This window comes from Lagopus muta, chromosome 24, assembly GCF_023343835.1.
Source record: "Lagopus muta isolate bLagMut1 chromosome 24, bLagMut1 primary, whole genome shotgun sequence".
In the NCBI taxonomy this organism is placed as follows: Eukaryota; Metazoa; Chordata; class Aves; order Galliformes; family Phasianidae; genus Lagopus; species Lagopus muta.
Genome location: NC_064456.1, coordinates 1,058,755 through 1,084,418, shown reverse-complemented (window position 1 = coordinate 1,084,418; position 25,664 = coordinate 1,058,755). Strand labels below are relative to the sequence as shown.

The following is a 25,664-nucleotide window of genomic DNA, read 5'->3' as shown; positions in this document are numbered from 1 at the left end:
AAACAACCTAAAATTACTTTAATATCTGCACTCATTTAGTGCCTGTCATGCTGTGTGACTCAACATCTGTTACAAGAATCACTTAAATAACATTGCAGATACCTACGAGCATGAGCTGACTGCTACCAGCCACAACCTTTGAACTCAAGAACTGATGACTATGGGTGGAAGAACTGTGCTGCAGTTTTACAGGTGGGAGGGAAAGGTCCATTTACAGTGGAGTTAAACTGCTAACTACGTATTCACATGCTATCCAGTTCTGGACCTGTGAATGGAATACGAGACAGTGAAAAGGAGAAGAATAACAGAGAATGCAGATCCAAGGGCATCCCAGACAAAGATCTAGCAGCATGTGACGAAAGGCCAATAGCACTATGGGAATATAGAAATAAGGCAGCACTGAGAGGCTTTAGGAGGCATGAAATGCCTAAAAGGCAGGAGACTAGCAAAACGAAGAGAGAGAAAGAGGCAGGAAGCACAATTAATGCGTTTCACAGGAGGGAAAGGAATTTGAAAATAGAGAAGAGTGAATCTTGCGACAGAGCGGAGCTGATCGCCTCCCACACATCTCAGCACTGCTGCTGTGTACATCCTGCGCGCTGCTGCTGCTTGCTCCCAAGCATCTCTTCCCAAGGTGCATCTTTCTGCTGACCTCCTCCACCTGTGTGTCCAGGGAAGCTCACGGAAGCCCAGCTCTGCAGATTCATCAGCTAATGCCGCATAATGAGTATTGCTCATTTGCAAGAAACTCATCACCGCCTTGTGCCTGTGCTTCCTTGAAGCCTACAGTATCAGTGGTTCAAACAAGGCACGCTCCTGGGACAGAGCAACAGCCACCCATGACTGATAGACCTTGAAAAGAATGAATTACATCCTTATAAAACTAAAGGTTCAGCTGCTGGTAAGGAAGACATTAGGTATCGGATAACTACATCTTAAGAATAAAGTGACCACTGAAACTGCTTGCTTTCTGACCCTTATTCTTTCATTTTTAAGCTAAAGATAATGTAACATTTGTCCTCTAATGTTGACTTTCATTTAAAGGCCCTCATGCAAAACAGATCATAATGAATATAACTTCAAAATCCCATATCTCAAATGTGTGAATTTGGAATCTGCATGAAAGAAATGTATATTTTGCACAGCAATCTGTTTCCAACTTCAAAGCAACTTCGGGCAGTCAGTCTGGTATCTGCATTTTGATTTGCCTTTAGCATTTAAATGTTATCAGTGCCTCAGCGTTATTTCTGAACTAACAGATTTTTGCCTGAAAACAAACAAACAAACAAACAAACAAACAAACAAACAAACAAACATGCCACGTACCTGAGAATAAGGATGTTGAATGAATTCCTCAAGAGGAATCCAGAGTCATCCGTCTGGTGAAGCTCCCCATCCACTTCATTTTCCCCTGAATGGTTGAGATATGAAGGAAAACACTCCAGATGTGAGGTAACTCTAAATCTTTTCATCTACACTAGTCTCTTTCTTAGCATCTTCTGTTAGTCACTGCCACAGGACTCTGGGTAGGTGCACTTTTGGCTTGACTCAATGTTTTTTCTATTCTTAAGTGGTTTAAGAAGTGAAGCACCTGTATGGTGGGACAGCAGCAATGCAGGAGAACAGATTAAAGACTTTTGGATTCATATAACTTGTCTATAGAAGGGTTTAACTTGAAATGAGAAGCTTTCCAGCAGAAACCTGAAAGCGACTGTTCCAATGGAATTAAAATTGTTCCAGTGCAATTAAACTGTTCCCAACTGATTACTGTGGGTATCCCCATGATCCATCCCACCCCACAGCTGGAGGCAATGCCCTGCACACAAATCACCACCATTTGCATGTGGTCAGGTGCACAGAGCAGCGTGGCAGCTGGTTGCAATGTGAGAGCTCTGCTGAGCTCGCTGTACAGCTGCAGGATGCTGTGCAGAGGCAGACCTGCTGGCCAGCCCTGCAATTAATTATGATTAGCGCCTCATCCTGTCCTATTGTTTTCAACAGCAAGGATTAAAACACACTCAGCCTCCTGCTTTTTTTCCAGCGAGGCCCTTTGCCAACTGATGATATTTCTGCCATGGGCAGCCTCTCTCTTCAGGATTGTTTTCTAAAACCTGTATCCTGTTTTGTAGACATGTCTGTGTGCTAAACGGGGAAGGGCTGACCCTCAGGTAATACCTGTGACAGGTATCGTATCAAACCATATCGAGGGCAAGTCGAGGAAGGGTATTAAAAGCACAGAGCTTTCTTGATGCACAGGAAATGGGCAGCAGCACTGAGAGCACACGGAACAGAAACTACAGACGTAACAAAAATAAAAGACAACCGAGATCACAAAGGGCAAAAAGTTAAAAGTGGAAAAACAGCAGAAAGCACACGTGGAAATGGGAGAATTCTGAATCCGTGCTGGGACAGGAAAAGCACTGCCTGCCTCTCCCTGCGCTCCCAGCCCCGCAGGCGGGTTCAGCCCGGCAACGGGCACTGCGAAAACACTGCGGTGAGGGCAGAAAGAGAAAGTGTGTGTGCTCTGCAAGGTTGGACGGGGACGAGTCGCAGGGGGACACGGCAGCGATCCCTTGCACAACTTGTTGTCAGGGTCAGACCGATAACAGCGGATAAAGGTTGGGAACCTGCAAAGGAGCAAAGCGAGAGCGCGGGGAATGGACGGGCTGCGCTGCTCGCACGGCTCAGCGACGGCAAAGGGCTCGTTTTGAGCGTTTTGTCCATCCAGAGCCCAACAGCTGCTGCGTCCTGCGTGGGGGTGAGCTGCTGGGGGCCGAGGGCTGGATACGTGGGTGGACGGTGATGGGGCAGGGGGACGGTGTTCAACTGAGTTTAGGTTGGATATCAGGAGGAAGTTTGTCAGCCAGAGAGCGGTGAGGCACTGGAACAGGTTGCCCAAGGAGGCTGTGGACGCCCCATCGCTGGGGGCATTGAAGGCCAGGCTGGATGTGGCTCTGGGGGGGGTCAGGAAGGAGGGGAGGAACCGAGGGGGTGGGGGGGCGGAGGGGCTGAGCGGGAGCAGCCGGAGGCGGCCGGGCGGTGCCGGGAGGTGAGCGGTGAGACGAAGGGTGTCTGGGAGAGGCGGAAGGGAGGACGGAGCGGGCCGGGACCTGCCAGTCTCAGTGTGCGAACCCAAACCCAGCCCCCTCCCCGCGCCCCCGCGCCGTTACCTCAGCCGCTCCCGCCCCGGCCCCGCGCGCCCTGCCCCGCCCCCACCCATTAGCCCCGCCCCTTCTCCGCCTCATTTCCGGCTGTCGCAAAAGCGGCGTAAAGCACCGCCGGGCGGGGAGGCCGAGGTAAGGCTGCGCGAGTCCCGCTGCCCTGTGCGCTGCCGGGGGGTCCCGCGGGAAGGGGCTGCGGTGTAGCTGCGGGGAGGGCCGGAGGGCCGGGCTGGAGGCGAGGAACGGGCACCGCCGGGCCGGCCTGCTGCGCGTGTGGAGCCTGGCCGGGCCTGGAGGTGCCCCCCCGACAGCTCCGGGCTTTGTGGGCTGCGGGGCGGCCGGGCCGCGTCCCGCACTGCGCCTCGCTGCTCTGCTTGGCCGTGGGAGCCCGGGCTGCGTTTTCCGAGGCCGGGCGGGCCGCGAGCCGCCGTGAGCCGCTGTGCCTCCGCTGCCGCCTCCCTGCGGAGCCGCGCTCTGCTCCCCACTGCACCCTTCTTTCCGCTCGCGGAGCTCCGTGCTGTCAGAAATAGCCTTAGTTAACTGCAGCGGGGCTGGAAGTTGCCGTGTGCTTGTTCTTACACCGCAGTTGACCTTTGATTTACAGCTGATTCTTGCTTAACGGTTGATTCTGTTTATTTACATAGGCTGACCCTCATCTGAAAAGCAAGCTTTCCTTTTCGGTCTCCACCACCTCTCTGTTAGTCTGTACAGAGGGTTTTGTGTTGTTGGAGAGCTGGGATATCACAAAGCTCCTCGTGCTGGAGGTGCTGCTCCTGGCCCCGTGTCTTCTCATTGCAGCTCTCTTTGATAGCTGGAGCTCTGCATATTTCTCACTTAAGAGTTGAAAGAAGCAACGAGCTTTCAGCTGGATTGGGTTACACTTAAGGAAAAGTGGGGAAAAAAAAACCAAACGTGCTTATTCCTCCTTAAAGGGTTTGTTACTCCTCACCAAAGAGGGTAAGCTGCTTCAAAGCTGCTGAACTTTCCCTTTATTTGTATTGCCATCAATTGATAATCTGAGCAGGGAACGTGGGCTGTGTGTACTGCCCTAGGGAGCTGTGAGGGACCTGACTGTGCCTTGGTCTGTAACATCGGGCAGCAGTGTGCTGCAAACTTCTGCTGCTGATGAAATTTAGGCAAGTGGCTGCAGGATATTTGCTTCTGTAGGCAGAAAAAAAGGTAAACAGTATACCTTGCTACTTTATGACTACATTGAGAACGTTCTTTCCTGTCTTCCCTCAACAGTTCTCCAAATATCCTCCTTTTCTAAGGTAAAACTCTTGTACGGTCATCCTGGCTTGCTGCAGGCAAAATGAGATGCTCTGTGGAGCATTAAAAACTCCTGATATTTCAAACATCAGTTTATCTCAACCCTTTATGTTGCAGGATCTTAATGATTCTCCGTAACAGCTGTTACCTGCCAAATAAAAACTCTGAGGCCACCCAATCCATGAGCGGGCATCGGAACCTCAAGAGGCGATGCGGGGAGTCGCACCTGGAATCCCCTGCAGGCTGTGCCCACGGTCCTGCTGCTGCCTGTGTGCTAAGCAAGCTAGTTCAGTTGCCTACACCTCCCTTGTCAAAGCACCAGCTGAAACGGTTAGAAGAACACAAATATCAGAGTGCTGGACGGTCGCTGCTTGAACCTCTAATGCAAGGTTACTGGGAATGGTTAGTTGGAAGAGTTCCAGCCTGGATTGCCCCAAATCTGATCACCATCATCGGACTGTTAATAAATATATTCACAACCCTGCTATTAGTATACTACTGTCCAACAGCTACAGAGCAGGTAAGTTCTGGGCCTCTGACAGCCTGTGTTGTTACTGTGATCTGAAAGTGGTTGGCACTGTTCCCTGCTGGGCTCCTGTGTTTATGGGGAGCTGTCTCTCCACGAGTAGCCTACAGTTGTCATACAGATGGTTGTGATGCTGGTGCTTGCATGCAGGAAGAGCAGTGTAGGTTTTGGGGAGCGTGTGTTCTGCTGAGAGCTGGTGGAAGGGTTCCTGTGGGCCATCATGTGTTGTGTGAAATGGAGTCCAGTACCAAAATAGCTGTTGGGGCAGCAGCTGTGATGGACCTGCTGCATGATGCTGCAGCCCCTCAAGGATATGCTTGAGTTCATTCTGGTCTAGAGGGAGGCATCCCTGCCCACAGCAGGGGTTTGCAACTAGATGATCTTAGAGGTCCCTTCCAACCCAAACCGTTCTGTGATTCATGTGCAGGCAACTAAAAAAATCTACATGTCTTGCTTGTGTAGCTTTTGTCCTGTTTTCCTGTTTGCTTTCCCTGTTTGTCACTGGGTTAGTCACTTCAGCTATCTGAGTTGGAGTTACTACACAACAAGAAGAGCAGGGTGACTTGATCCGCAGTTAATTGAGTGCTGCAAACCCAGCTAGAGTTGCAAAACAGTGAGCAATGTTAGATCAAACCAGGGACTGAGCACTGGCAAAATGGTCTCAGGAGATCAGGGCAGGCTGCTTCCTCCATGGCTGATGTAACTGACCCCTCTGTGCTGAACTCAAGGAGTGTCCTTCTGTATCCTCTGTGGTCCTGGCACCCTGTGTTATGGAGCAGCTTGGATGAGGACTACAGGCACAATGAGTTATGTGCTGTGGGAGCACAAAAACATCACATGGAGCAGCGTGTCACTTGAGCAGCCTGTGATGTGAGAAGGCTGGGTGAGAGCCAGGAGCTGTCTGCTTTGTGCTGGGTGTACTAAACGCCTGTGACCTGTTCTCAGGTCTCACCTTCTCGTTACTTCTAGTTTCAAGGATGCAGAAGTCTTTATCAGGCATTTCAAGTTACTGGCTTTGTGAACTCCATAAAACTTGTGTAGGTTGATGCTGTGCACTCCAGCTGCTTCCTGGTTCAGACAGCAGCATTGCTGTGTGACTGTAATTTGCTGCTTGCTTTGATAACAGTACAAGGCACTGAACCTGAGCTTCATTTAGAGCACAGTTGTATTGTGGTTAGTACTTAAACTTCTGAAGTTCATGCTAAGCAAGCCGTGGAATCATACAGCTGTGCTTGGCTGCGTTACAGTCGCTACACGTTTAACAGCTTGGGAGTTGCTTTGTGCTTGGTGGGTTTGCCTTCTCACTTCGCTGAAAAGGGGCTTTCTGCTGAGGTGGTGCTCAGCCTGATCTCATTGCCCTGCAGTGGGATGCCAGCTCTGTGCTGGAGCTGCAGGATTCTGCTTTGAAGTGTCAGGCAGCTGTCTGGGGTGAAAGTGGGACTTTGGGATTCTAGAAAGACGGTTTTCTTCTGAAAGCAGCGTTGCTTTGAGGTGTAAATTGGCTCTTCCTTGCAGCTCTTAGTTCTGCTCTTTTTGAAAGCAGGTTGGCTACACCTTTTGTCAACAGGAGGAGTCATAGGAATGTAGCTTGCCCTTACAGATATGCTGGTAGCTAAGAGAAAATGCAAGCAGTTTGAATAGAGAGGTGGCTGAAAGCAGAGCAGGTGGCAGCTTTAGAACAATGCAAGAGGAGAGAAAGCTGGATGTGCTGCAAATGAGTCAAGGCTGCTTTGGCCAGAGGAAGCCAGGCGGTTTGACGCCTTCTGTATTTCTATGGGCGTACAAATTGCTATACAGAATATGAATGCTAAGGGTTATTAGCATAGATTTGGCAAAGCTGCTCTTACACAGTAGTAAAAATATGGCAGCATGCTGTGCTGCAGAGCCCTGAAGCTTGGCAGATCTCAGGAAGTGCAGTTCAACCAAAGGTCTGAACAAGGTGAAGGTGAGCTCAGTGTTTGGGAGGCAGTTCCACGTTCTGGAGGCTGAGAAGGTGTTCAAGTCCCAACGTTGCTCAGCCAGCTTACAAATTCCCCTATGGGAAATAGAAGCTAGAAGGGTGTAACTGTCCTGCTTTGCATGTGCTGTCGGTGTCTTTTTTCAGACACAGCTTCCTGCTTAGAAAGTGCACTGCACCAATTAAACTTAGTAACAAAGCAAACCATTACGTGCTGTTTCACATTCCCCAACTCCCTCTGTCCGTCCCTCCAAGCTACTGAAAGATCCATTCATGTGCCTTTATAGACCTCTAGGTGAAGGAGTGTGTGAAAATGCAAAGCTATAAAGCGAGTTTCAGGTGGTCTGAAGTTAAACTACATCCTTACAGTTTAAAGCACCTCTTACCCTCACTGACAATTTCTTCCTTAGGCACCTCCCTGGGCGTACATTGCCTGTGCTTGTGGCCTTTTCATCTACCAGTCTCTGGATGCTATAGATGGGAAGCAGGCAAGGAGGACAAACAGCAGCACTCCTCTGGGAGAACTTTTTGATCATGGCTGTGATTCGCTTTCCACAGGTATTGTTGCTTTTTTTAATTGAAGTATGGAGATTAAGTTAGTATTTCAAGGATGAAATCTGGAATGTAGGAGCAGTTCCTTTACTGAGCTGTGGGTTGCTTAGTTTTCTTTCCACAGACAGTGTTGATCAGCTGAATGTCTTCTCAAGCACCTCACTAAGTCCAGCAGTTCTGTGTATGCTTTCTCAGTGCTGTGAAAATGGACTGTAACACACAGTGGAAGTGCTCTGCTGTATTAACTTAGCTCTAATTTGTACAGGACGATTACAGGGCACGTTTGGGGCAGGGGAAGGCTGAGTTTGGGTGCTGTTGGTCAGGTCACCTCCCTGCCCAGTAGGTGGGGTTCGCTGAACCAGCCTGAAGTTCACCCTTGCTGAAGGAGATGATCCACTGCTCTCAGTGATTTAAATTCTGAAGCTCTTATGCTTTTTATTTGGATGAATGCTTCTATCGAAGTCTTGCATTAAAATAATAATAAAATAATGCATAGATGCCTCATGCACCTTGAATAGCTTGGGTTTTCTTGGTGATATATTGAAGCTTAAGGGGAAGGATGTTCAGCAAACCTCGGTTATGCGAGGAAAGCCTGAAATTCTGTTCTCAGGCTTAAATGGCTCAGATCTGCTGGTCTGTAATCCTGCTGAGTTCAGTAAAAATGGAGGAGACAAAACCTTGACACTGAGAACTTCTGTTAACTGACAGGAATTGTAATACCCTTATTTTTTTTAATGGAGATGTCTCTCTCTTATAAATGCCTATAAAACAAAGCCCACGAGTACCTTTACGCTCTCCTGCCTGGGTCCTTTGTTAGATTTGCTGCCGCTGAGGATCTTTACACACACTTTATATTTTTACCCTGTGACTGATTTTCTTCTGCAGTCTTTGTGGTTTTGGGAACTTGTATTGCTGTGCAGCTGGGGACGAACCCTGACTGGATGTTCTTTTGTTGTTTTGCTGGGACATTCATGTTTTACTGCGCGCACTGGCAGACGTACGTCTCTGGGACGCTGCGCTTTGGCATGTAAGTACTGGGCTGGAAATAAAGTTTGGCTTTCCTGTCTCATCCCTCCTTGTGATTGCAGCTCTTGTCATTGCAGTAGTAAATTGCTTAGATTTGTATCTGTGTGCTTAGAGCTTGTGGGAGCTGTCGGATCCCCAGTGAGCACTGGATGTTGTTTAGCTTGTCCTAGGAGTGGTAAAATAGCCCTCTGTCACACTGGGAGCTTGTGATTTGATTTAAATATAAACACGGGGGAGAAATGGGGCTTCACCTCTCAGATGTTAAAGCTTTGTCAGGTGGTGGGAATCTGCCTTAACCACCTCTCAGCAGGACTCTTAAAGGCAGTGCATTAATTGTTGTGACTGCATCTGACTGTGGGTTATTGTTCTGTCAGTAATGATACAAAATGTGATGTTTTGAAAGCCAGCAGCTGAAGCTGCGTTTACTTGTGAGGTTCCTAAGGGGCTGATTGAGTGATGGGATTTGTCAGCCTTCACGTGGGACGTGTGATGTTGCAATCTAAAATGTATTTCAAATAAATAAGCTGCAGAATGAATTTGCATCTGGAAACCTCTGGAAACCCACCCATAGTTTGTATGGGATTCTGAAGTAATGCTACAACGAGTGCTGTTTATTTATGGTCAGTTACTCACCTGTAGCCACTCAGGGCTAAAGCAGTGGCTGTGGACCTCTGCTGTGTCCCAGTTCTTAAGGGCAGGGTAAAACAAGACACCTGGCTGATAACCTGGGCTGGTTGTTAGGCTCTTTCCTGTCACGCTGTGCTGAAGCTCTCAGTACTGAGTGTTTGTAGCTCCCTGTGAGCACTGTGGGATGCTGATAGTGGCAGATTTCCCCTTATCAGTTGGAGAGCAAAAAAACCTTGGCATGTGCTTGGCTTTGCAGATGTAGGTGTCAAAGCTGCCTGGTGTCTCTGTGCTCTGAGCAGATGTGGGTTACTCCTGCTGTTCACTGCCACTTTGGCTTTAGCTCTGAGGATCTTCATGCTGCAGCAGATGCTGTTGTTCTCCATGGCCCAATGTTATGAAAACTTGATCCATCAGTGTGTAGCTGATCTAGAGGAGGCAATTCAGATAACAGCCTACGTTGTGATGTGAACACATCTGTTTCTTTGCCTGGTGTCGTAAGGTTAACAGGCTGCCACAAGCTGACGTTTGTTTCTGTGACAAAAAAGCTGAGCCTATTTATTCTGTGAACTGATTCTCTGTTAGAAATTGCTGTTTTCTGAGTCTTCCATTTCTCCAGATGCAAGTCAGTGCTGCATCTGCCTCTGCAGATCTGCAGGCACACGTGGGCTTCGTTCTTCTTGCTCCTGAGTCGTGGAAGCAGACAGCTGTTGAAATGGGCAGAAGAGGTTTTAGTGTGCAGTGTTTTGTTCCTGCCTGTGTGTCCTCAGGTGCAATGTAGAAACTGTATTTGATTACAGAGATCAGTTCAGTAGGCAAGCTGTGAGTGGCTCAAAACAGCAGCAGGCTGCTAAAGACAGATTAATACTTTTCTCCTTAAACACAGTTCAGATTTGAACATTGAAGCCTATAATCGACTTTGCTGCTCTGCAAATGGATTTTATCAGCAAGCCGTGTTTGCCCTGAAGGAGGAGAAAATTAAATTGCTTCTGTTAAACTGCTACAGAGTATTTATTGCAGGTAGAGACCAAAAACTGAATTACTGAACACACCAGCTGCTTTGGTTCTTTCTCCCCTCATCAACATCAGAGCCAGCCTGGACACTCCAGGCTTGTTGACACAGCGTGCTTCTGGTGCTCTGTCTCCATCTTTAGATTTAATGTGAACATTTCCACTCGCACTCGGCCGCTGATGCTCTTCTCAGAGCAGTTTGGTTCAGTCGCTAGAGGTCAGTGCTGTGTAAGCATCCACTGCGAGGAGGCTGGATCCCTCCCCAAGCCGGGTTTGTTCCAGTGCGACTCATTGGAGCAGCAGTGCGGTGTGTTGTGTGGAGGCTTTGTTCAGGAGCATCTCCACTGGGAACGGGCTCACGGGACAGCAGGGATGTGCTGCCCTGCTGAAGGAGCAGAAGGGTGGTTTGGAATTGCAGGAGAACGTGATATTCTAGCTGTGCAGATAGTTGCTTTGTTTTCCTGTCCTGTTTTCTCTGGGCTGTGGGATAGCTGTGCCGCAGTGCAGAAGGTGCTCAGTGTTTCAGGCTCAGTGCTGGGTGAGTGCAGCTGTGCCGTAACTGGGGCATCTCTGGTTTGGAAAGCTGCATCTCTTGTGTCACAGAAATCAAGCTGCTACATCCACCTGGACTTCCACATGTCTGTGTGGAAGCAGGTCTGCTGTCCTGGGAACATCCTGCAGAAATTGAGGGCATTCAGTGGTATGGGGCACAAAACCGGAACAGAATTTGCCTGCTGTTAGCTATGCTGTTGTGGTTACTGGCTCTGGTTCTAGACCCAGACTCATTCTGCTTGGATTCTGTACTGCAGCTGCTCATGAATGTTAGGAGCAGCTGTTTCTGCAGACTCAGTACTGCATTTAACCTTGTGAGGTCGGTGTGCAGGCAGCCTGGCTCTGCAGGAGCTGTCTCAAATCCAGAGTAGTTAGAAGTGAAGCTGGAGCTCTCAGTCACTGCTGGAGCAGTGTGGGATTCTGCATTGGCACTCAGGTGCTGTTCTAAGGGACACAGACCACAGCAGCGATGCTGGTGCAGCACAGGCAGTGGCACAGAACAGAAGGGAGTCCTTCACACTCAGCAGTGCTGGTGGGTAGTGCTGAGATCACTGGCATCCACCCAGAGACATGGGGATGTTGCTGCATCATGATTTCCATCATTTCCCCTGTGAGTTATTCACTGGGTGTACCCTAACCCTGCTGAACTGAAATATGGGAAGTTGGCACTGGTGGAAATTAGTTGTGTGTGCATACAGACAATGGAAATTAGTTTCTGAGGATGTTTTATGATGGCATATCAGTAAATGCTGAGAGGAAGGAACAGCTCAAGAAGTTCCAGTTGGTTCCTTGTGAGCCCTCCTGCTGTACGACTGCTGAGGTAGAAAGGAGAGAGCAATAACTGGGGCTGTATTTCAGAAACCAGCCAGAATGAAGCCTCCCTCTCTGGTAAGTGTTTCACATTTTGTTACACTCAAGTGAAAATGCAATTGGCTGAGATTAAACTCTGTAATATCCCTTAAAACAAAGCATTTGAATTCCAGTGTGTGTCTCACAGCCTTTTTCTTCTGTGCTGTGACGATGAACATTCTTTTCTTGCTGCAGTGCTTCCCTTAGGAAAACACACTTTTGTCTCGTGGTCGGATTTGTAGGTTGTGGCTCAGCCTGAGTAATCCCACTGCACTGCACGACAGATGGAAGAATCATTTCTCAGAGCAGGGTGCTGCTGTGCAGAATTTTAAGTAATGAACACAGCCCCGTGAGTTTCCCAGCCCCATCAGTTGCATTTTGTGATGGGAAAGGAGTGCTGCTCTTGTCTGCCTTGTGCTGCCTGGGGCTGTCACAGGGGATTCTGGATGTAGAGGAGGAGGGCACAGGTCTTCCCCCATGGCTGTGCACAGCAGAAGGGCTGTCAGTGCTGACTGACGTGATTTTGGGGCAGTGTCAGTGTCTGCTTCCTGTTGTTGGTTGGTTCACTTCTCAGGAAATCTCTTCACTTTGAAATCCTTTCAGTTCACCTTTCTGGACAAGAATGGACTGCAGCTGTTTCTGAGCTGAAACTTGATTCAGGGTGATACTTATAAAGCCTGATGAGTTGTTTCATCAAACAGAGCCATCCAAAAACTGCACACTCAATGTGCTCAATAAATTAGCACTGACAAGTGTGTATTTTGATGTCTGACTAATCACTTGTGCATTAATTGGCTCAGGGCTCTTACCAGCTTGATGAGGGAACCTAGCAGAGTGGCCAGCACACAAAAGCCTTCTTGCTGCCAACATCTGAGCAGGGTTAAGCACATGCCAAGGTTGGTGGCCTCTTTGTTGAGCTTTCCTAATGTTTAGGAAAAAGCCACGTGTCAATTACAAATACTGAGTGATGTAGGAAGAAAAGGAAAGTGTAACTGTTCAGAAAGACCAAAGTCATGTGTTGTGTGCAATTTCTCTTCCTATGTTTGCTAAAACAACAATTTAAATCTCCTTAGTCACTGACCGTGATAGAGAACAGAAAATGGGTGTCAGGTGGGAATTGGGGCATGGGACTGAAAAGTGAGCATAGTGAGCTGTGCTGCTCTGCTCCCTGAGCACGGGGCATGGCAGTTGTTGCTGTTCTGAATGGACTTTGTGAAGCACTGCCCAAAGAAGAACCTGTTAACACTGAAGTATTTCATTCTGTGTGGGCTTGAGAACGGGATGGGGAGACGGGAGGTCTTGGGCTGCTCTTAATTGTGACCTGGAGCAAGGAGTTTAATTGTTTCCTTATCCAGAAATGATGAGGCTTTCTCTCGTGCTGAGTAGAACATGGAATTGTGTCACATCTGTGTGTGAATCCCACCTGGGTGACAATGCTTTAAACTCATTCATACTGTCACTTTGTGTGGCTGCTAAAGCCCTCCCTCTCACCCCTTATGTTCTCAGTGGCTGCTCTCTTAACGTGGCATAGCAGTTTTATTTTACACCTCCGATGCAAATCCGTTCTGATGGGTTCTGAAACCGAAGTGTATAAAAAATAATGAACGCTTTGAAATGTTTCTTTCCCTCGCACGTAGATTTGATGTTACAGAGTCGGTGCTCTGTACAATAGTCATGCAGCTCCTCACGGGAACCCTGGGGCCTGCGTTCTGGAACTACACGGTAAAGCCTTAATGCTCCCAGCAGTGGTGGCATGGACTGAGCCTCCCAGCACCTTTGTCATGCACAGAGTAACTGGGATAGGAAGTGCATCTTCCTGAGGGTATTTCACACGTGCTTTGACAGCAGGGGAAAATGTTTGCTAAGTCCGAAAGAGCAGTAAAAATCCAATCTAACCACGTTGTTCTTCTCTGAAAGCATCGTGTTTTCGCTTGGAAACAAAGCAAGGCTGCCCTGAAGAGGAACAGTTTGCTGTGAGCATTGCTTGTTTTGTCCCAGGCTGTGCGAGCAGCTCTGTCAGTGTGCCTAAGAAGCTGTAAAGAGGCATTTCTTTACATGCCATCTCACCAGAAGGAAAAAAAGATAAGGATTGAGCTCATTGAGGGAGCTGTGTGCTGTGTGTTACACAGAGCTGCTGGTTAATGCCTCTCTTGAGCTGTACGGCTTCACCCTCATCTTCCAGTCTCTTCACTGTGCTTTCATGAAGTGACTTTGCTTTCTGCCTGTCTGGATTCTCAGAGTGCTTTCTGCTGCTTTGCCACCCTTCAGGAAGGACTTCTCTTTCCTATTTCAGCTTTCCTAGCATTGCATACCATGGTGTTCTGCTCCCTCCTCCCTGTGATAAGATGCCACCAGTAGGATGCAAGTTGGGATTTCTGAGGTTTCTTGTTTCTCCTGGATTATTTGCCAGGAGTTTTCCTTGAATTCTTAGCGGATAAATGATGGTCCTTTGGCCTTCTCAGAACTGTTATAGACTTTAAAATGAAAATCTCCTGTATTTCACAGACTTGCAGGTCCTTACTTCAAGCTGTGCTGATGAGTATTACACTGTTCTTTTTTGGTCTTTAATTTTCTATGCAGTGTTTCAGCTCAATCTCTGCTTTCAGCATGCTGCTGGGCACGGGCTCTGCTTTCAGTCCAGTGGTGTCAGCAGCCAGGTGTGTGCAGCAGGGTCAGCAGTGCTGTGAAGGCTCAGCTGGTCTCCTTAAACACTTGGTTGTCAGTCTGTGGGAGGCTGGAAATACTTTCAGAAATAGTTTCAGGGAATGGCAGTGTAGCAGGTAATGACTGGAAGGAAGAACTAAGATTATTAGTATTGTTTTTTTGTACCCTGCTGCAGTACTGGGAGGCTCAAACTTCAGAAGCAGCCGGTTGGTGTGGGGGCTGTGTGAGGAATCAGCTTCAGCTCTGCAAGGAAAGTGAATGGATTAGGATGGGTGCAGGGGAGAGGGAAGAGTTCTGTCCCTTTGCACAGCTGGGCAGGGACTAATGGCCATTTGTCTAGGCTCTACCAATAAACCCCCCCTTGGGAAGGATGCTTTGCCATGCTTCACAAATAAATGCTGCTTGGTGGCACTGCTGTGTGCAGTGGGTGTGAGTTCTGCTTCTCATCCTCCAGCAGCAGAATGCAGTGTTTACCTGTGACAATCCCCCCCACATGCACTTATTTTAGGCCAAATTCCAGAACAGCATTAATCATCTTAAATTCTTGCTTTTGGATGCCTTCTGGCATCTGTATTTTTAGTCTTAACTAATAAATGAAGATGCTGCTGCTGCTTCCAGGTGATTTGCCTGGCACACAGACAGCATCACGCTTATTTTGCAGTTGGAGATCGATGGTATAGATTTCATTCCAGTGCTGCTCTGTCTCTGAAATGGATAAGCTACAGGAAATTGCTATTTGTGCTGTTTCACATCTGGTAGCTGTTTCAGGTGGCAGACAATTTTGATGAGAAGGTGTAATTGTGGCCCTGTCCTGGAGCTGCTGCCAGAGGGGCACAGATGGGCTGTGTGGGTTCCTGCACCATAGCCGTGCCTTGCAGTTGCATGTGCTGGCAAAAAGGTTTTTAATGCATTAAAGAGAAGGGAAAAAAAAATGCTAAAAATTGCTAATAGGGTTTGCTTACACTTCTAGCTTATGGAGAGGTTATTTAAAAGATCAGCAGGTTTTTAATCAGTAAAAGAAAACCCTCAAAGACTTTAGGATTCAAGTTAAGTAATACAGTTTACCAGGCTGTGTTGTGAAGTGTAAATGCTCAGGACTGAGGAGCTGCAGCTCTGCACATCTCCTCCCACAGCTCTGCACTGTCATCCTGCAGTGACTGATGGTGGCAGGGGACTTGTTGCAATGTTTCACTCTCTCTTTGCTGCTTCTCACAGCCCAGAAGCAGGAGCTGTAACCAGGTGCTGGCAGCGCTGCTTCGTGCTGCACGCACTGCATTTACAGGAGCTGCCATGAGGGAGCTGAAGGTAAACAGATCTGGAAAAATACTCAGCGCTTCTGTAGAAAGCGTTAAAATAGTTTTGTTCCTGATAATCTGCTGTTCTGGCAGAGAAGAGAGGTGGTAAAGCTGAGGTTGGTGTGGCAGGGCAGGCGCAGTGCATTGCAGCGTGTGACGCCTTGGTGAGCGCCTCCAGCATCTGCAGCAATGCTGCTGCCACACGGGGTCAGGAACACCAGCAGCACGGCATGAAAAGCACCTTTCAAACTCTGTTTCCACGCTTCTCTTTGTGCTCTAAAGCCCTCAGGTATTCTCAGTTAATGTTCATTCAGCTCTCACTGGAGCATGCAGTTGTTGGTGTCATTCGACCCAGTCCCTGCTTGCCGTCCTTTTGCAGAGCTCCCATTTGTTCTTTGGTAGCACAGTGAGCTATCAGTGACTTGCAGTGCTTTTTTCCCAGCCTTGCAATTAAAGGCTCTGTTGAGGCATTCTGAGGTGGTTAAACCAGGTCTGGGTTCTTTGTAGCTTTGCCTTCAGTTTGTTCTTTGTTCTCTGGCTGTCCCTGGTGATTTTAAGAAACTTAATTTGGGGTCCTTTGTTTGTTTTGAAGATGAAACAGTCCTTGGTTTATTTGACAAGGTAATCCTTGGAGCTGAACTGCTTTGTGTCTGCTGAGGAACTTTGCAGTAACTCCACATCCCTCTATTGTAGTGTGGGCATGTCTCAGGGAACTGTTTCATCTTTGCTCCATAGGTTCTGGGGAGCAGCTACGTGTTGTGCCATACATCTCTGCATCAGCTGAGCGACACAGACTGTTTGGGCAATGCTGACATGACTCAATTTATCAGGAAGCAGCAGACAGAAAACTGTCAGGTTAGGGGAAGTGTGGCCCCAAGTGATTGCTGAAAATAGCAAAGAAGCTGTAAGGAACCCCTGCTCTCGAGCTGCAGGACTTCTGCTGCTAATTCTCCCCGTCTGTTTTTCTTAGGATGTCCACCATAGCATTTAAACATACAAACACGAGGAGAAAATAGTATCAGGCTTTGAACTGGCTCATTCCCTTCTTGCTTTGAAATGGTTTCCTGCAGGTCTGTACAGCACCAGGCTGTGCTGCTGTGATCCACTGGGGGCTGCACATCCCAGGGCTTCTTCTCTGATGGCCAAATGCCACTTTCTGTCTCCTTGTGCAGGTGCCACCTCTCCTTTGCCATTCAAGCAAAAATATTCCTCTCTTATGCGGTGTTTTATGTTCCTGTCCTTATAGGAAGAGGCACCTCAGTGTGCAAAAGAATTGTCTCAAAGGAAAAGCTCTATTTCTGGAATATTTAGGCAGGAACTGTGTACCCACCTGCTCCTAAATAACTTCCACCAAAGCAGGCTGTTACCTTTTCTCAGTAGCTTTATTGACAAAGCCATTATTGCTTTAGTTTTTTGACTTGCAAGGCATTCTCCTTCCAATTTTCTTTATTACTGTGAAGTGTTTTAAGGGCTGTTGACAGCTTTTCTGTCTGCTGGTGGCAGTCTGCTTACCCTGCATTCAGAAGCCAGAGCCTGTTGCCATGCTTTCAGTCCCTCCTTGTCCAACTCAGCACAGTGTTGCTCTGCTGCTAAGAGAGGCAGCACAGACCTTCTGCTGCCCTCTGTGCTGTGCTTGCATCACTCACGAGGCTGCAAAGTATGCAGAAGGAAAGCTGATATGCTCTAAGCTGGGATAGGGACCTTTCTTTCCCTTTCCTTCTCTTGTTTGGGTCACTTGGAGCCAGTTTCCTGATCTGGTTGGTGCCGTGGCACTGTGGAGGAAGCAGGCTGAGCTGCTGTGTTTGGGCAGCAAGGAGCTGCTCTTTGGAGATGCTGGGATGAATGTGGCTCATAGAAGCAGCCTGCATTTAAAACAACTGCAGACACAGCATCAGCTCTAGTTAAATGAGTGGAGGAACAGCGTGGCTCCTTTCCGTTTTACCCAGCTTCTGCTTCCCAGGGTTGTTCCCTGTTGTGATCTGGCTTCGAGGAGTTGCCAGTTTAGATTCCTACATTCTTTGACTCCTGAGCAGCAGCCATCTGGCAGTGGGAGCCTGGAAAACAAACCCAAAACACCACTGGGTAATTCCAGCATCAGGCATATGCTGCATTGATGCATTAAAATGTCATCTGACAGTGGGTGATGGTGCCAAGAGGATCCCTTCAGGTTCAGCGTTCCCTGACGTTTTCACCCTTGACACTAAGATGCACTTTATTCTTATTGGTGGCTTAAGCTTTTAATTTGTCATCGGTGGATCTGAAATCTTGTCTTCTGTCCTAAGGAGCCGCTTAATGCCTTTCTGCAGCACTGAAGTCAAAACTCATTTGTTCTGCAATTAAACTGCAAGCCGGAGAGGAGTTCTGAACCCAGGAGGCTTCGAGGTGATTGCTGAACCCTTCCCAGCTGCCCAGCGCTGTTCTTAGTGGTCATGTGGGGGCTGTGGAGTGAGGCAGAGCTGTCTGATGAGAGAAATGTGTGCCATAAGTGTTTGAGGTTGGCCCAAAGGATTATTTGTGATCCGGTATCTGAGTACGAGTGGCGTTGCGTGGCTCCGTATCACACACCAGAGTCCTCTTTGCTTTGCTTCCATCTTTGACTCCTATTTCTGGAGCTGCTTCGTACGGCTTTGCTTTCCCTTCTTGCTCAGACTTTTTGTTTTATGGTTTTCAGAACAAAGGCTTAAACTCAGGCTTTTCTGTAAGCCTTTCCTTCCTGCCCTGCTGCAGCTCTCACTGCTGGGTGCTGCACTGTGAGCAACCTGAGGTTTGCATCCTCTTCAGGGATTTGTTTTGTTTTCAAGTGTGATGCTTTTCAGAGTTAACATCCATTGGGGAAATAATACAGTAGAAGATGTAACAGTGGCTAAAAGCATCTTTCAGGTATTACCACCTGTTTGTTTTTATGGGCAGGGTTAAAACTGAACACTTCTGCAACTGGCAGCGGTCAGCCAGAACAAAATGAAGGGCTAAAAATGGATTTTTATTGCAAAATGGATTTTATTGTGAAATTAAACAAGTGTAAAGCAGCACGGCTTTTACTTTTAACAGTAAAACTAAAATGTATTTTGCTTTTTAAGGTGCTGACGCCTCTTCTGTGTTCCTCAGGATCTTGAAGTTCTTTACACTGTGCATGATAGAGGGCAGCTGCCGAGCTTGCAGATAATTGACTTGAAATTGCTTTGAGTAATTCTGCTTTTCTTTTTGGCTTTTTGTGCTTAATCAGAATTGATGTGACTGAAGTGCAAATCTTCATAATAATCATGCATTTACTGGCAGTGATTGGAGGACCACCTTTTTGGCAATCTCTGGTAATTTTGTTCATGTTCTTATCTCTATCCTTTATTAATAATCTCAGACACCTGGAAGAACCACCTGCCTGCAGCCTTCCTTTGTGAGGGAAAGGTTTTTGCTTCTTCCTGTTTCCTCACTATTAGCATTGAAATGGCAATAATTGCACACTGGTTTTTACCAGAGTTAATTAAAAAAAAAAAAAGAAAGCTTTATTTCCCTTTATTTTGTCATATTTTGCAGGTAGGAAGCTACCAAATATTTCCCATACTTACATGCACCTTCGGTGAAGCCCAGCTTCCTTTGAGTGAGCTGGCCAAAACTTGAATGCATTTTGTGCCACAAGCTAGATCAGGAGCAGGAGAGTACTGAATTGGACTGATGGTATGGAGGAGAGCTTTGGAGATCAGCTGGGGGCCATCAGTACATAATTGGGCCTGAGTGTGCTCAGCTCCTGCTTAGGTGATGGCAGCAGAGCACAGAACAAATTGGCCATCTTTAAAAAACAAAAGATCATTCAGATTGAACCTGGGTGCAGGTGGGTCCTGGGGGCTTCATGGGGCTGCTGCTCAGGGGGCAGCTGAGCTGCTGCTGAAGGCAGCATTGCTCCCATGCTGTGTGTGAAGCCACACTGGGCATTTGAGTGCATGTAAATCTGCACATGTATGGATTAAACAGAAACAGATGCCTGGAAGTGACTTCCAAAGGATTCTTTTCCTGGAGTGTTTTCCTCCCTGGGCACTGATCATGTCTGTGCGCTCATAACATCCTTCTGAAGGTGGATAAGGGAATCTTGATCAGCCATAAAACCAAGAGATGGTCAAAAATACTGAATCGCATCTCCCCAAATCACTGATTGATTGATTGATTTTTTTTTTTTTTTTTTTTTTTTTTTTTTTTCTCCCTAATCTGCTTCCTAAACCCCAAGAAAGGAACCCTCTAATGTTGGAGAGAATGTCTGGCATGAGGAGCTAACCTTGGTTGCCTCCATCTTGCTGCGTGTGCTTTTGGCTTGAGCCTAAACACCCCCAGAAATCACACACGATGCTGCAAAGTGAATGAAGAGCATCAGCAGGGATAGAGCTCTGCTCTACTAAAGCCATGAGGCTGCAGGTCACGCTTCTGGTGCCAGACTTCTCCAAAGCAATTACTGCCACCGACATCCACGCAGCTATTGCTTAGCTTCCCAGTTAGGTTTCCCCAATTTATTCTGTTTCCTTTTCTCTATTTGTTTGAGAAGAAAGCAGAAAAATAACGAGTTCTGCCACAGAACCTGTGGCATGGTTTGGGCAGGGTGTAGTTTGGGTTATTGAGGATCATATCATGGAGTTTGTGAGAAGTGCTGTGTTGCAGCATTGGGTGGAACAAATTCCCAGTGCTGTTTTGAAGTCCAGCACTGGAATTATGGAGGAATCTCCCCAGAGAGTAAATGCCTTCAGGCTTCCCCTGGCAATGAGGAGTTTTCCTTTTTTTCCTTGTGGAATTGCTGCTATTTACAGAGATAAACACTGTCTGCTATTTGCAGAGCAAAATATATCACATAAGGAAACCACCCTTATTTAATGTTGCCTATGACAGCAAAGTTGGTGGCTTGGTCTTGGGATTTGTTTCTTGGGGAGGGGAAAATAAATGCAATGAAATGTGTGGTCGTGTGCTCAAACATTCCACTTTCTGATGCTAAGACGTGAACAAGCAAAACAGCCCCGATTTGCTGAATGCAGAGTTGTGTATTTGGTCAGTTGCTGCTTCCAGGAGCTTTGCTCTGCCAGCTGTGGGTGCTGTGTCAGCGCGGGGCTCTTTCATGGTATGGGTCCCATTGGCTGCTGCCCACACCTGTCTGCTTCCCAGATCTGTTTTTACCACTCACAGACCTGTGATGGCATCTGGAAGGATCCACAGTGAGTCTGCAGGCCTGAGGTTTTGTCTTCTGTGGAACCATTTGCTGGAATTCATTCCCCAGCAAGCGTTCTTTAATCCACTCTTTGCCTGTTGCCACTTGTTTTTATCCACGTGTTTGCTTTTCCCAGCCAGACCTTGGTTTGCTTGCTTAGTCAGGACGTGCCCTGCTTCAGAGCAGCTCTCTGTGCTGCGTGGCCTTTCTCTTTGAATCAGTCACTCTAGAGATGCTTTTTTCCCCACCAAAATCCCCTTTTCTTTGGGGCAATTCAGCTTTAATCCCTTGATTCCCATATGAGGCACGCTGTTGCTTTCCTCCTGTTGGCAGAAAATCCACCTTCCTTAACCAGAGGTGAGACCTTCCCAGGTTCTGTGCCTCCTGGAAGGGATTGCAATTAGCACTCTGCTCTGTGGCAACCTGCCTTTTGTTTGCTAGCCATCCTTCTTTCTCTGCTGTCTTTCAGAGAATGCGTACCAGCAAGGAGTTAATGCTGCCACGTACAGCCCTGAGCAGATCAAGAGATTAAGCTGTTAAGCAGAATAACATGTTAAACACAGCAGAAAAATTAGTGATCCCTATCTGCTAAAAGCTACACCGTGTGCAGCTGAAAAATAGAAACAACCTGACCTGTTTTGGGCTTCTGTGAGTGGTTGGGCTCCTTGCTGCTGGGGCCAAGCGTTACTTTGGTTGAGTGCTGCAGCTGCTCAGCAAAGAGCCAGGGAAGGTTTCAGTGGTACAGGTCGGGTTGGAAGGCGTCGTTGTGCAGCTCTGTCTCAGAACCTGCTTCCATGATGTCTTTGCTGTGGTTTATTTGAACCGTCTTCATTTCTAGTTTCTCCTGTTCTGCTCAAAACACTGTCTTTAAGTGAGGAAAATAACTGCTTTTCAGCGCTCAGCTTTTCCACTTAGCAGCCCACCTGCTCGTGCTCCCAGGCTTGCTTGACTCTGAGATGACTTGTCTGATCTGTTCGCTTCCCTTGCCCTGCCTGTAAGGCAGCACCCAGCTTCTTACAGGCCTTTATTTAATCACCCCGGTGCCTCTTGCTTTGCCCAATGGTGGGCTGCAGCTGTGCATCTTGCAACCCATTTCAGAAGAGATGACAGATGCCTCCATCTTCCCACTTGCAAACTGGGTGGTGTAGCCAGGAGGTTTCAGTTTCTACCTGCTTGTTGGCTTTGGGCAGTTCTTTCCAGGTAACTGAAGGTGAGTCCCACTTCATGGGAAGCTTGATGGAAGCAGGACTGGGCGAATGCACACTTCTCTGATGTGCTTTGTAAAAACAAAACCAAACAAATAACACTAAAAATGAAGTCTGAGTAGTGGGGAGGGGGGGGGAAGAATGCAACAAATGGAGCATTGGAAAGTGGACTGTTTGAGTGCACCAGAAGTATTAAAGCTGGCTTCAGTGTGCTTGTGCATCTTTAACTTCTTTTCTCTTTTCCACTGAAGATCCCAATAATGAATATTCAGGTGAAAATATTCCCAGCTCTCTGTACCGTCGCAGGAACCATATTTTCCTGTACAAACTACTTTGGCGTCATCTTCACAGGTGGAGTTGGCAAAAATGGATCCACCATAGCAGTGAGTACTGGGTTTGCTCATTTTAGTTCCTTTCCAGCATGCAGTGGCTTTCCAGCCATGGCCTTGGTTTTCATTGCACGTGAAGGAAGCATGATGGTGATGCTTTCCGTTCAGTTCTTTGACTTGGGGAGAAAAGTTAAGATAGGCTGTGTAAGAATAGCTTTACAAGTCAAAGGTTTTACATTTCTGTGTTTAAGAAGGCTGTGGTGCTTTGATGTTTTGTATGATTAATTCAGAAGCAAACAGGTAACAGAAACATGTATTTCCAAAAAGTTCCCAGGCATCCAGTGCAGAAATCCATTCAGAAGGAAACTGGTCAAGCAGACCAGCATGGCTTTGCTCATTCTGAGTAATAATTACATTGCCAGTTAAGAAGTATAGATTTCTGTACAGGTGTCTTCTGCTACAGCAGGCAATATTGACTGTGAAGCCCAGGGAGCTTTTCAGAAGGCCAGATTAACAACGACTTGCTGCTTAGAAGGCTGTTCTATTGCTTTTTAAGCTTCACAGAGGGGAATCTCTCCCAGCTTCAAGTCAGCATCAGCCCCTGCCTGGGTGATGAGTGCCAGCACGGTGCAGTTCTTGCTCTTGTTGTTCAGCGCAGGAGAGGTTTGGCCACGCGCTCAGCTGGCGCTGGCTGCAGTTTCACCACATCTTGTTCCTGTTATTGCTGGTGCACAGCACTTGCTTTTCATGTGTTCTTAGTTTAAAAACCACACGTCTGCACGCCATGCGAGCGTTTGGCTGGCTGAGATTGTTTTACAACGTGCACATTGTCAACTTCATGCCTTAACTTTATCTCACTGCAGGGAACCAGCGTCCTTTCACCTTTCCTTCATATTGGGTCAGTGATTGCACTCGCTGCCATGATCTACAAGAAATCTGCTGTGCAGCTGTTTGAAAAGCACCCCTGCCTGTATATACTTACTTTCGGTTTTGTATCTGCTAAGATAACAAACAAACTCGTGGTAAGTACACCAGAGTTTCGGGTTATTGCAGTAAGACTTCTTGTAACTCTTCAAGTTCTCTGGTTATTCCATCAGCTGACTTGCATCTGTTCTGTGTAGCAAAGTGATAAACACACTTCAGTAGCTTGGAGGTGCAGGGGATGGAACACAAGTTTTCTTCCACTTGGAACAGCAGCAGTGAACATCATGCTGATGCCATGGTTACACAGAGAGTACAGCTTTCAGCCCTGGGTTCTGTCTCTCCATCCATCCATCTGTCTCTCCCCCCTTTGCAGCTGTTCATTCACATCTCTGCCATGAGAAGGACTGGAGAAGAGCTGGCTGAATTGCTCTCCTGATGTGTGTGTGTGTGTGTGAGAGGAATGTTTGCTGGGGGAGGAGATAAGCTGACAGAGCTGTGGGAGTCTGGGACAAGAGCTTGAGTTGAAGTTAAGCAATTGGAGAGAAATAGTAGTGAGAATCATTTACTGGGTTGTAGCAGGGAGCTGATCAACCAAGTGCTGCCCCACGCTGTCCCATTTCTGTGGCAAACCAGCATTGCTGCTGTCACCAGGCACCTGATGCATTATACTGCAACGTGGCAGCTTTAACTGCAGCTTTTTTTGACTTTGGGTGAATCACTGTCAGTATGTTAATGTCTCAACTTCCTTTGTTTTTAACTGCAGGTTGCACACATGACCAAAAGTGAAATGCACCTGCACGATACAGCTTTCATAGGCCCGGCTCTGTTGTTTCTGGACCAGTATTTTAACAGCTTTATTGATGAGTATATTGTACTCTGGATTGCCCTGGTAAGTATGGGCTCACCTTGTCTGCAGTGATAACTGATATTTAGTGCTCTTTTCCTCCATGCTGTTGGCATTGGTTGAACCTAGCTGACTCCCCTTGAGGATGGTGGCACTGGGGACCTGCTTGACTGAGTCGATTTTTAAGCAGCCCTTTATGCAAACTGAGGTGAGGAGGGTTTGCTTGGTGCATGGTGCACATAGTTCATGTGGTTGTAAAGCAATGCAGCAGATCTTCAGAGCTTTGAGTGTTTTGAAGGTCTGTGATGATGCCTTATCAGGAAGGGGATGCGTCATTTGTGGTGCAGGAGCAGCATGGCTCTGCTTTCATCTTGTGATGACAAGTGTGCCCACAGTTACTGGTAGAACGCATTAGGAAGAGTCTTAGCATTAAACTCATCTACATTTTTCAAGCAGTCAGCCATTACCTGTCAGTGTTCACCCAATAAAGTTGATGGCTTACAGTTATTGCTGTTTGGAGCTGAGAGGGGAATTTCACAGCATTTGTGTAGCGAATGGAGTCTTCCTTCCTTGGACTCTGCAGTTTGCATTTTCTATTTCACAAAGCTGAAGGCAGTTCAGCATCTTTAGGAACTGCCTGCAGACAGCATTTGCTCCTGCAGAGTTGGAGATCTTCCTCTTGAGAAGAGCCCAAGGGTTATTTTCTTTCTGAAGCACTCGGGTCGTGTCACAGCGATGGCGTGGAGCTGATGTGTAACTCTTCCTTTGGCAGATCTTTTCCCTCTTTGATTTGCTCCGATACTGTGTGAGTGTATGCAACCAGATTGCTGCCCATCTGCACATCCACGTGTTCCGAATCAAGTCCTCTTCCACTCATTCTAATCACCATTAATAAACGGGGAGCCACCATGGAGGAAAACAGGAAAGGAGTTGGTTTTCTACATGAGGAGGGCAAGATGTGTTGGAGACTAAGGCAAAAAGCTGAAAGGAACAAAATCTGTGGTCATCAATGTTGTATAACTCTTACTCTTTGTTATCAGTAACACTCCTTAACTAGTCTCCTGCCTGAGAGAGTGAATTCCAAGCACACCCTTAGTCAGCTCTACATGTAGTCAACTCTGTTGGTTCCGAGCCCAGGAAAGCATGCAGAGAGCATTGCTCTCTTTGTAATTACTTTGATTACAGAATAATCTATGTATGGTGAATGGATCCCCAACAACTGAAGTTTCTAATGTAGTATAATTACAGCTGCAATACGACTTGCTTTTAATTTTAATATTTCGTCATCTCTTAGTGAAATACTTGTTTAGTGTCCACTTGAAATTCATTTACTAAAGACCTGAGCTGGTAACAGCAGATATCTCACTAACTTGTGTGGCTGAAGCAGCTGTTGAGGCTTGAGTCCAGGCTGATGCGGTTCATTTGCTGCAGCATTGCTGATAGAAGTGGTTTCTTGGCTGGAGAATACAGAGCAGGGATCTGCAGGAGGAAGGGATGAGCAGCATGCAAAATAGTGTGGTATCTTTGTCAATTAATTTTATTTTTTTAAATAAACGTGATCTAAAAGACAACTTACTGCTCAATTTTCTTCAGTGGGAAAAACTTTAAAAAGAAGATTTTACTGTTTCCTTTTTTTTATGTATGGAACTTAAGCAAAATTTCCTTTCTGCTCTTAATAAATAAGGATTCTGAGAGCA

At 47.2% G+C, this 25,664-nt stretch overlaps 2 protein-coding genes across 7 annotated transcripts in view; one reads left to right on the top strand and one right to left on the bottom strand.

Annotated features, from left to right (window-relative positions):
• DRAM2 (DNA damage regulated autophagy modulator 2) overlaps positions 1-3,202 on the bottom strand; it is a 9,058-nt gene extending 5,856 nt beyond the window's left edge. Inside the window, exons 1-2 of one of the 2 annotated variants that reach the window (XM_048926371.1) lie at positions 3,171-3,202; positions 1,327-1,411 (exon numbers count right to left, since the gene is read on the bottom strand). The gene's annotated coding sequence lies outside the window, so the exon portion shown is untranslated. Of the gene's footprint in view, positions 1-1,326; positions 1,412-2,175; positions 2,285-3,170 lie in introns of those variants that run through there. The other variant, XM_048926370.1, reaches the window with a different exon arrangement.
• On the top strand, positions 2,648-25,664 carry CEPT1 (choline/ethanolamine phosphotransferase 1). Of its 5 annotated transcripts, none has more exons than XM_048926366.1 (9): positions 2,648-2,758; positions 4,548-4,950; positions 7,324-7,471; positions 8,351-8,492; positions 18,710-18,794; positions 22,122-22,253; positions 23,063-23,221; positions 23,887-24,012; positions 24,740-25,664. In XM_048926366.1, the coding sequence occupies exons 2-9, from the start codon at positions 4,555-4,557 to the stop codon at positions 24,857-24,859; spliced, it is 1,308 nt and encodes a 435-aa protein (XP_048782323.1). In that variant the 5' UTR covers positions 2,648-2,758; positions 4,548-4,554; the 3' UTR covers positions 24,860-25,664. The 5 variants fall into 5 exon arrangements, with proteins under 5 accessions (XP_048782323.1, XP_048782324.1, XP_048782325.1 ...); XM_048926367.1 differs by lacking the exon at positions 2,648-2,758 and adding an exon at positions 3,220-3,296; XM_048926368.1 differs by lacking the exon at positions 2,648-2,758 and adding an exon at positions 3,379-4,340.

What these genes read in the sequence shown, in the direction of transcription:
- CEPT1 (XM_048926365.1), top strand. Translation starts at nt 4,365, where the DNA reads ATGACTACATTGAGAACGTTCTTTCCTGTCTTCCCTCAACAGTTCTCC. An exon ending in AAATATCCTCCTTTTCTAAG is followed by an intron (nt 4,433 to 4,547) that starts GTAAAACTCTTG and finishes TTTATGTTGCAG; the next exon opens with GATCTTAATGATTCTCCGTA. An exon ending in CTGTGATTCGCTTTCCACAG is followed by an intron (nt 7,472 to 8,350) that starts GTATTGTTGCTT and finishes TTTCTTCTGCAG; the next exon opens with TCTTTGTGGTTTTGGGAACT.